Source organism: Augochlora pura, chromosome 11, assembly GCF_028453695.1.
Source record: "Augochlora pura isolate Apur16 chromosome 11, APUR_v2.2.1, whole genome shotgun sequence".
Lineage (NCBI taxonomy): Eukaryota > Metazoa > Arthropoda > Insecta > Hymenoptera > Halictidae > Augochlora > Augochlora pura.
This window is the reverse complement of record NC_135782.1, coordinates 14,783,387-14,795,039: the sequence shown is the minus strand read 5'-3', so window position 1 is coordinate 14,795,039 and position 11,653 is coordinate 14,783,387. Positions and strand designations below refer to the sequence as shown.

Below are 11,653 nucleotides of genomic sequence, written 5' to 3'. Positions count from 1 at the left end.
ACTGTGGATTAGGTCTAGTCCTGTCCTCGAATTCTATAAGTATGTATGGGATACTCCTTAGGTGTTACTGAAGTTTAGAATGAAAAATAGTAATTACTATATCAATATTGTTAATCTAACCCAGGTCTAACTCTAAATTTTATCAAATGCTATACGTATAGGTTAGATTAGTCTAATCTGAGAACTTGTATTGTAATATACTCATAAAATTGACGACCTAGCGATAGCTTAAAAATAATGCAGCGTAGTACAGTAATATAATAATATAATAAAATATAATATAACAATATGTTGCGCGGTCTCATCGTCCGTCGCGGCATCCCGTATAATCTTTATTTGTTCACAATTAACAATAACTAATAACACAATAACAATTAACTATATCTGGATCTATTATTATTTATATACGTCCTCTCGCTTCGACAGCTCGAGAGAGTCTCTCGACTGACTGTCGATTCAACGATTCCGTGACAACCCCGAACTTCTTCTATTTCCTTAGGGGTTGTTCACTATGAAGTATTTCTTCATTACGGCGACTCCACATGATCAACCGCCGTAACAATATAATAAATATATAATAAGGTAATATGATATAATAGTGATCTCATACATATTATAAGATTCTTATATATAATATAAATAATCTAATATAATAGCAATATTATACATATTGTTATATTCTGATATATAATATAAATATCATGATATGATATAGTAATATTATACATATTGTAACAGTCGTGTAGCGTATAGCCTCGAACGATGTGCGAACTACGCGAAAATCTTGGCAAACGATGGAAAGCCACGGTTTATTGAACATATCGATGTCGATAAACAAGATTTCCCGCAGTTCGCGGCGATTGTCGCAATTACTTTAACGAGGATCCCGTGTTCGACGGGGCTACCGCCGCCGTTCTATACGCCGGCGCTTTAAATGTCAGACGCACGCATATTTCATTAATAATACGACCCGTTGTGTCTCTTTGGCACAGAAGCCGTAGCCGTCGAACCCATCGCGAACCGGTTATTAGGTGCCAATTGACGGTCCAATAGGAAAGGGTTGGACAAACCGTCGACACCCGATACGCGCTTGTTAAACAAACTTTGCGGAATCAACGAAAACGCTGCGCGCTTTGTCCGACGATAATCTTTCTATTCAATAACAAGATCCTTGAGCCGGGCAACGTGTTTGTGTATTTTAAACAAACTCCGGGACAGGTGTCATAGATACATTAATCAATATTTGACAATATTTTACAATCGCCGGTAAAGCGCTGACGAGAAACGATACATCAATGACAGGTTGATGTCGTTTGTCAATTTCAGATTCGTGGACGGTAATAGCTCTGTTTGGGTGTCGCTGTAAAGTATGGAAGGTCTTGTTGTGGTTGCATTTATGGGGGCGGTTTGGGTGACAATATTAGGGTATGTTCGTTGAGATTATAATTGAGAGAAATGAGGATTTTGCAAAGTGGTTACAGAAAAGTTGTAATAATAATATTAGTTAATTCATAAGCGTTGCAGTTTTTGGGTTTTCCCATTTTTCAAATTGTTTGCGATTCTATTTTTCCAAGATTTAATACTTCCTTGCTTCCATTGATATATGATTATATTGATAATTTTTTTTTATTTTTCTAAATTGGCCATTTTTCGTTTCCATTTTCCAGGCTCCACTTTCCTAATTTTTCATGATTTTATTTTTCCGTACTTCGCTGCTTCAAGATTTGCATTATTCTATTTTTCATTTTCTAATTTTTCTATTCCTTTAATTTTTTCACAATTTCCCTTTTTGTTTTCCCACTTTCCAAATTTTCCATGGTTCCCAATTTTCCTATTTTTCCATGGTTTTATTTTTCCATGTTTCACTGCTTCCAGTTTCACATTATCCTATTTTTCATTTTCTAATTATTCAATTCCTTCAAGTTTTTCTGAATTTCTTTTTCTGTTTTCCCATTTTCCGAATTTTAATTATATATATATACATACACATTATCACATTATACTACTTTCCATTTCCCAATTAATTTATTCACATTTCCATTTTTGATTTTTCCTTCATTCAATTTTTCATTTCTTCAATGTTTACATTTTCACACTATTTTATTTTCCATTTTCTCATTCTTCGATTTTTCCAATTTTACCATAGTTTCATTTTCCTTTTCCCTTTTCAATTTTTCATTTACTATTTTTAACACCACCAAACAGTAATTATACATATCCAGTAATTATACAGTATTAAAAATAAATTACAGAATATAACAATTCTGATTAAATATTGACTGCACTATTATTATATTGCTTTGTAACACTGTATTTGCCCCACCCTGTATATTCCCTAGAATGTCACGTGACGACCATCAGTGCCCTCTACGACCACTCTACACAACTACTCGTCCATGACATCACCGATGAACATCACGTGACATTTTAGGAAACAGTGCTGTCAACCACAGTAGTCAATTTTTTTGACAAAAATGGCCAAACTTCACTTGACGATAACTCCGCGAAAAATGGTCGTAGAACGATGCTATTTTTTAAAAATTAAAGCTCGAAATCTCTACTTTCAGATAGTATTTCTACATTTTAAGTTTTTTGCACAGTTATCACTGGAACTAATTAAATTTGTGACCGTGTTTGTCATATGTAAAAATGCCTTTTTGAAGGTTTTCTCATCTCTCTCTCTCTCTCTCTCTCTGTCTCTATTTCTCCACCCTTCATCGGCAACTGACTTCAACTCTCGCTTCAACTCACTTCGATCTTAGGAATGCACGAAAATCGTTGGTTTGTAAGCGTCGTTAATGAGCACGCGCCATAAACCTGACAGCAGAAACAAATTTATTGTAGATTTATCGAGGCAACGGTGACCACACGTCGCTATCTCCCCCCCCCCCCCCTCCCGGTCACAGTGCTTTTGTTGGCCAACAAGAGCCAAGAAAAAAGAACGGCTGAATTATGCCGTCGCGGCATGTGGTAATAAACGGGGCCGGGGGTTATGCAAAAGAGAACGCGGGGAATTGAAAAAATGCGCTGGCCTGCGCCGAGCGATCATTTTTCAGACGCAGCACTTTTTTAAATATTAGCTTCGTCTGGAATTTTGTTACTAACAGGAGAGTTTATCTATTTGTTTCGGGTTTTGTGATTGGAATTTATCGACGATTAGGGACGAATGTACCAATTACTGTGTCCATATTATTTATTGTAAATAAAGTTCGGAATTATTAATAATAATTTTCACATAACCTTGACGTTAAATAATTTCTATTCTTGTATATCGTTTTCTTCAAAACATACATATTCTACGTTGATGTGCACGGTCGAACTAACCTATAAATATAGCGTTCAAGGAATTTTAAGGTTAGGTCTGGACTGGGTAAATAATATTTATATATTATTTTCAAATCTTTACTTTAGGGTGCCCCTAAAGGGTCCTTCTAAATAAGGCAATAGAAGTACATAATTTCCTTTATCAAGAACGAGTTGTTGAGGTTAGGTCTGGATTAGGCAAACAATGTTCCTATAGCATTTTCTATTTTTCATTCTAAATCACAGTAACACCTAAGGTGTATCTAATATATTCGTATAGAATTCGAAGATATGACTAGACCTAATCTACACTTATGTTGTCTGAAACATTTTGAGGTTAAGTCTGAGCTAGGTAAACGATGACACTACGCATGTCACTTTCAGTCTATTAAAATATTTACTGCCCATAACTGTGCTCTATTTAGATCCTGTATCTTGCATCCGACGCAGAAGATATCGCACTTTACATTGCTTTTTATTTTAGACCTAGTCAAGACCTAATGCAGCCCTAACCTATGTTTCTCACATTCTAGAAGTTTTAAGGTTAGGCGGGCGCAGTTTTCATTTCGCTTAAAGATCAGCAATCTAGTTATCAGAAAGAACAAGATTCACGCGACTCGTCCGAGCGAAATGTTTCAAAAAACTATTCCGACAGCCGTATTCTCCACGATTTTAATTCGTCAACGTTTTTTTAAACCAGACTGTACATTAATATCATTGTGACATAGTAACTCGGGTCTCGATCTATCCAATCGCCTACACTTGGTCACCAGAATATATTTCGTTCAAACATTTCATCGAATTATCAAACGCGAGCGAAATACGCAAAACGATCGAGTTATTTCGACCACCCGGTATATAGTAACCAGCTGTTCGTCGTCCGATTTACACCGTGTTTGGACTCATTTCAATCTGGAGAATGTCAGATATTCATTGCTGCCACAATTATAAAGCTAACGCGACAATTTTTCAATACAAAGCTTCCTTGTTGCTTGTTTAATTATTTTTTGAACTCGATGTCTCTTGAATTATTGCAGTAAGTTTTAGATAAATAATTCTATAAAAAACGTAAAAATATGAAATATTCCATATTAAATAATGTAGCAGAATTTGTTGTTATATGTATTCAACAGTTTCGATGTTTTATGTAATAACAATTGCAGAATATATTTATCATTTACCGCACTTATTGACTTTCAGGGTTTTTGATCAATTAAATAGTTCTTTTTCTTCCTATGCTGCACTTTTTAAAACATTTAAATTATAAGTTAATATCTTTTATGTAAAATCGATATCTTTATCATATTTCTCACATATAAACAACACAAAATATTTAAGAAAATATACGAAACAATTTTCGAGCGAATTATTAAGTTGTTGCTATGAAGCTGAGTTCGGATTCGATTGTTCCGGAGAACGGATCGAGAGGTTCGTCCGTGATCTGCGATCTGCGATGGGGCTAGTCGAATTCGAGTCAGGCAGGATCGCTGTTCCGTGTTTCTAAGCACGTTCATGGGATCGCGTGCCGCACAAAGAGAACGGCAGATTGATCGACGATCTTGTCGCATGACAGGTCGGGAAGTTCGTCGTCGAACGTCATCCAACGAAGATTATTGTTGCACAGTGTCGTTTTCACTTGTCCAAGACGACGGGATGCGACCTTCTGCAGAGTATGTGCTTTTGCAAATCGTGATCGTAAATTAGCGTACCGCTCCCAGGAGCCATAGGGAGATTGACAAACAAGATTATTATTACTCAACTAGCGTTTAACTACGCGTTGTAAAATTTCAGAAAATTCTTATAATACATCGTACGACATGGAGAAACATTTTTTAAATGGATGAATAAATTATTATATTCTTGGGTTATATAAGATAATATAATATAATATTAACAGGGCATCTTCACGTTAATTTAATTTATAGATATTGTAACAATTCTTATTGTTTTTGCTATTTTTAGTACGTTAAAACTTTGAATACTATCTATACGTTCTATTATAATATTTATTAAATTATAATAGCTTGTTTAAAAATATCAGGTGGAAATATTTTACATTAGAAATATAAAAGAAAAAAAATTATAAATCAGCTATTTTTACTGCATTGATAATATTAAACAAATGTATAAATTTCTACAGAACAACCTTATTATAATTAATATTTATGCAATATAAAAATGATCCTCGTTGTTTATGTATACCACAATTTAGATAAAAAATGATATCAATGCAGCGAAATAATATTTTTAAATACATAAATTCTTGTATCAGCAGAAATTCAGCAGTCGAATTAGAAAGAAAGTAGTGAAAGATTTGCGTAACTCATGTGTATAGAACAATACGTAGTAAAAATTCAGAAATCGAATTATAAAGAAAGTAGTGAAAGGTTTAAGTAACTCATATGTATAGAACAATATACAGCAAAAATTCAGCAGACGAATTATAAAGAAAGTAGTGAAAGGTTAAAGGGAAATCATACATGTAGAACAATATACATTAGTGACATTAAGAGCCCAATTAATATACAACTAAATTTCAAAGACGAGTTCCAAAATTGTAAATTTTTAAGGAAAAATTGTATTTCATTTATAGAAGAAAAATTGTATTTTTGTTCGCAGTAATGGCGGCGGCAGCAGCAGAGTTGGTTGTGGAGAGGAACCCGGAGACCATCATCGAGATAACGGACATGAATAGGACGTTGATGGGTGTCGGTGCCCAGGGCCTGGTGCGCATGGCACTGGACCAATACACGCAGATACTCACCACGATCTCCGATCCGAGGGTCAACGACTGGCCCCTGATGGACTCGCCAATCCCCACCGTTCTCATCGTGCTCCTCTACTTGTACATGGTCACGATATTCGGGCCCCGTGTGATGGCCAATAGGAAGCCGTTCAAACTGAGGAGCGCCTTGCTCGCTTACAACGCGTTCCAGGTGGTCTTCTCGGTGGGCATGATGTACGAGGTAAGAATTGCCATGGTGTTTGATGATGTTATTTGTAAACCATATGGTTCTTTTTGTTCATAAATAATTATAATAACTTTTATTTTATTTTTCGGTTTTTACTTGTTTTTCCCAGTTTTTCATTTTTCCATTTTCTCTGTCGATTTTTCTATTTTTCTATTTCATTATCAAGGTCCTATATTTTTTATTATTTTGTCATTTTACTATTTTTTTAATTGCTCCATTTTTGACGTTTTCTCGATTTGTTCAATAGCTCCTTCGATCTTATTTATTTATCCTTTCCTTTTTCCAATGATCCATTTTGCTAATTTTCAGTTTTCCATAATTCCTCCACCTTTTTTCTATTTATCTATTATCTATCTTCTTATTTCCATGGATTCGTCTTCCCATGACTTTTCTATTTTTCTCCTTTTCTATAAATCTCCTTTTATTAAATCACCGATTGATATCTTCCGCGTGGAAGGTTTTCCTCTTAAGTACTGTAGAAGAGTACATCATCTCTCTGTGTTTACGGTTGAAAGTAGCTCGCTCTTTCTTCCCGCGAAGAGCATTTAAGAGATCACGTTTTCGCGACGTGAAACATCTGGTTAATGGATCAAGAGAGCTTGGGGAGTAATTACGGAATTATCGTCAACGGGATCGCAGAGAAAGGAAGGAGTTTTACGAGGCCTTACCTTCCTGTATTACGTTCACATGATGTCGCCTAGTTTGTTAGTCGATTGACGTCCCAACAAGTAGCTTTTCTCAGAACAACGACCTTATCTTGATTTGCCGGAGGGCTTTCTTCTAAATCGCGTGTAGTAATTATAATCCTGGTCTAGGGCAGACTCAACTAGCAATTATTATTGCTTTATTAACTAACTTAGGCAATTCGGATTATTTCGAACTATTTCTATGGAATCATTGATCATGAATTATTTTGATTATTTGAATCATTATTTTCTTTTGTTCTTTGTCTTATATGGTACTCCATGTATTTTAATCTCTTTCTTTAATTCATTTCTTGAATCATCATGAAGGATGAATTAGAAAACTCTTGCCTTGACTTTACTACTTTTTTCCCCAGAATATTGTGATATTTTCAATCTTTTATTATTTCTCTTATCCTTTTCTTTAATTTTCTTATCTCCTTTTTCTGAATATTCTCTTGAATCATTTTGAAGGATGACTTCGAGAAACCGCTGACTTACTTTCTTCCAAGTTGTGATATATTTTCCAGATATATACTTATTTTAGATTCTATGAAGTATCCTTCTTTAATTTCTTAGTTCTGGAATTCATTTTAAGCGGTGCGCGGCTACCCATCCACTTTTGTTACCGCGATAATCATCGCTTTACCAATTATGTCGAACGCTTGACCACGCTGTGAATGAACCCACAAGCTGCTACGAGTAAACTAAGCTTCATTTGTAATATATCATTACAGTCTCTGTTCTAAGATACTTTTAAATCAACATTCTAATTAACTTAATTGAAAAATAGTTTAAATTAACATTATTCTAAAATTATACTACACGAAAAAGAATTCTACAACAGACAAATTTTTCATAAAAATTGATCAACTTTGACAGACGATAACTCCGCAATAAATTAACATAAAATAATAATCTTTTTTTTTAATTGAAGCTTGAAACTTCTACTTTGAGCAAGAATTTTTAGATTTTGAATGCGATGCATCCTCGCCGCTGTAACCCATTAAATATGACGTCCTGATTATCATATTAAAAGTTGCCAAATCCGACGAAATGCACAGTCTTTGTAAAAATAGTTTGCAGATACCATTTGCGATAATTAAAATAAAAATGATAAATGATCAAACAAGCTATATAATAAATCATATTGAATAAAATTTGACGGAAGTTGAACAACTCTATTCACGATTCTTGTAAAGAGATACACCTCAAACATCAATTGACGTGTCTTCTGATCCGTTTATTGCCATCATCTGTTACATGGTCACCCCGTAACGGAGTTTATGGGAGCGCCATGCCTCGTCCCGCGTCTACCAATGGGAACAAATCGTCGCGTAATCGGCGCTCGTCGTTCAGAGAGACATAACATTGTTCGTTCGCGGCATTTGAAACACACGACAAATCGTTACGCCAATGTCAGCTATCAGTAGCTCGGAGAAGAGTCATAAAGAAGATCAACGATGGATCACGATCGTGTTACGAGATCGCGTGCGATCGCCGCGCATAGTTCCCCCCAACGGAGTCGCCAGACCATGCAGCCTTTATAATCGTGCTCTTTACAAGCATGGGTTTCTAAACGGAGTTTAACACGGTGTTTGTTTCCGTTAATCGAACGAAATCGCTTCCCATTTCTCTGGATTTCTCCTTTTTTTTAATCGCGGACTATTATACTCTGCAATGAGAAGTTTGTTTGAATCACGAGAATCAGTGCCGGCGACATTTAGGTATCATTTACAGTGACTCGGAAAAATATTTGAACAATAATTTATTTGTAATATATTAGATATTATGAACCGCGTTATTTTAATCAACTCCACTCTATTCTGCTCTATTCTGCTCTATTGTGCTCTATTCTGCTCTATTGTGCTCTATTGTGCTCCACTGTGCTCCATTGTGCTCTATTCTGCTCTATTCTACTCTATTGTGCTTTATTCTCCTTTTTTACGTTCGATTCCACCCTGTAATAGCCTATTCTACAATATATTCTACTCTATTCCACTTTGTACTCTACTTTCTTTTACTCTGTTACACTCTATTCGACTTTATAAATAGATAAATACTATATTTTAATAAATATTAAAATATTAAAATAGAACGGCTATCTTCAAATTCATCTGTCAATATTTCTAAATATTTCCACTACCCGATTTTCCCCGTTTTCTATTTTTCTATTTTACCATCGCTTCATTTCTGTATCTTAAAATTCATTCATCAATATTTCTAAATATTTCCACTGTACCATTTTTCCAATTTTCAATTTTTCTGTTCTAGTTCTCTATTTTGTCTATTTTATTTTATTTCTCCTAATTTCTATCACCATTCTACAATCGCTATACCCACGGAAATTTCTCTTGCCCCCCCCCCCCCCCCCACCACAATATCCGATCTTTGGAATCCGAAATAAATTAGCGACTGAAACGTTCGCCGTTTTTGTGTGTCAGACGAATTTCTGGTTTCAAGGTCGCCCGAGCAAATGGGTCGACGTGTTCGATCCCGTGTCCATAAGAAAAAGAGAAACCGATGGACCGACGGGTTGAAACGGTGAACGACCGACTTTTTGAACCGTTTTCTGATCTCTCGGTTTTGCGACCCGCTAGGAACGCCCGTTGTTCGCAGGGGCCACCTTGAACCAGTATTCGACCGAGAGCCGAGCGGACTTGGCTCACTTTCGACTGGATCCCCGCGAACCCGCTTGCGAAACCCGCGTCCCGTTCGGATACACGATAAGACCGGCCAGCTTCTGCCATTAAACGATATTTTCCCGATAACGATGACATTTACACGGGCTGAAGTTGGCTATCACTGTCGTTAGAACGTTCCTACGAAAACATTCCGTTTCAGTCGAAATGCTCCGGTACAACTTTCCAAATATCCGCACCTACGAACGTTATAAATAAACCGGAACTTTTTAGTATAAACTGGGAAATTCGTGTCTTTAGCAACAGTTCGCCTGACGGAATAAATTCAGCACGAATTTTACACTGTGGCAAAACAATAATATATTAGAGAGTCGCATAAGTATCTTCTTTCTCTTTGACGCGAAATCAGTAGACAATATCTGTTGCTTAAAATTCATTCATTATGTCATATAGGAACCAATCTGCTCTATTGCATTCTCCATTTTTTCAGGAAGCCTCAGTATGTCTTTTTTCCAAATTTTCCAAAATATAAAATCGAAGTCTCGTTTCCAGTGACAAACCTCTTTAAAAAAGGATTTTTCTCGTGTTGCTGACGAAGTAAATCGCACGTAGAGCATTTAGAGCACAGTCTAAAATACCGTAAAATAGAGTAAAGTGGTGTAGAATGGAACAGAGTAGAATATAGTAGACTAGGATAGAGCACAATAGAGGACAAGAATAGAGCAGATTAGAGTAGAATAAATTAGAATTATGTTGAAGATAGTGGAATAGACTGTGATCGGAGTAGAATATAGCAGAATAGATAGATAGATAAACGAAACCTTGTAAAATAGAGAAAATAATTAAATAAAATAATAGTACCACAGACAAACCATGAAATAAAATACATACACAGAGAAATAATGAAATCGGCGACAGAATTCTCCTCGATTTCCATTCCGTGGAATATCGTCAGTCATTGATACGCATAGTTGGCCTTCGATGGTCAACGTGAGCGTGATTAACGAGCTACTCCATTAAGGACTAATATCGCACCGAGCGTGTAACAGATCATTTTCAATTTTCCTCGGTCAACCAACATCATCGAGTTCGGTTTCCTAACTCGACGATGGCGAAATGGAATTCCACGGATTTGCTGAAAAGTTTCGCGCCTCCTTGACTCCTGGCAGACTTTTCTAACTCTGCTCCTCGACGAACGGATTCGGTTTTTTCGGAGTAATTCGAAAGTAAACGATCATTTTCATTGCCACTTTTGGTAACACTGTTCCGACATTCGAACGGGCGGAACACGTTGATCGCGAAACTAGTTTTAGGTAGGCCATTAATAGACTCGCCACGGTCCAACGAATTCGTGGGTTCTCGCTTCACCACGGATTTCAGAGATTTCTTTGGCAGCGACGATTGTCACTGGTCGAAACAAGCAGAACTAATTGCAGGCACGATGGTTTTCGAAACCGTGACGAAGCCTATGGTGACTCATAAAAATGTACTTTGACTTCTACGCTATAAATAGGTGTCCCATAAGTTCCTTCCATTTTTAAAATGCGAGATCAATAGACGATATTTGTTGCTTAAAATTCATTTATCTCTATTACATTCTCTATTTTTTAGGAAGCCTCAATATGTCTTTTTTCCAAAATAATTAAGACTTAGTTGCAAAATATTCATCAATGCAAATTTTCACATAAAAATCGAAGTCTCGTTTCCAGTGACGAGCATTTTTAAACAAGGATTTTTCTCATGTTGCTGACGAAGTAAATCACACGTAGAGTATTTAGAGTACAATCTTGAATGCCGTAAGATAGAGTAAAGTGATGTAGAATGGAACAGAGTAAAATATAGTAGACTAGGATAGAATAGAGAGTGATGGAGTAGAGTATAGCGACAAGGAGTAAAATAATGTGAAATAGCGTGCAATAGAGTATAATATAATCTAGATTAGACTAGAATAGAGTAAAACAGAATGTAATAGATTAGAATAGAGCAGAATAGAGTGGAATAGACTGTAACAGAGTAGAATAGAGCGGATTAGAGTAGATTAAATTAAAACAAG

At 35.9% G+C, this 11,653-nt stretch overlaps 2 protein-coding genes across 2 annotated transcripts in view; one reads left to right on the top strand and one right to left on the bottom strand.

Annotated features, from left to right (window-relative positions):
- The window catches only part of LOC144477007 (very long chain fatty acid elongase AAEL008004), a 56,018-nt gene that overhangs the window by 17,705 nt on the left and 26,660 nt on the right, over nucleotides 1–11,653 (top strand). Inside the window, exon 2 of the mRNA XM_078194390.1 lies at nucleotides 5,923–6,269. Within this exon, the coding sequence (XP_078050516.1) occupies nucleotides 5,925–6,269 (345 nt within the window). The 5' untranslated portion in view covers nucleotides 5,923–5,924. The remainder of the gene's footprint in view (nucleotides 1–5,922; nucleotides 6,270–11,653) is intronic.
- Sit (stuck in traffic) overlaps nucleotides 1–11,653 on the bottom strand; it is a 130,234-nt gene that overhangs the window by 96,645 nt on the left and 21,936 nt on the right. The gene's annotated exons all lie outside the window — the stretch shown is intronic.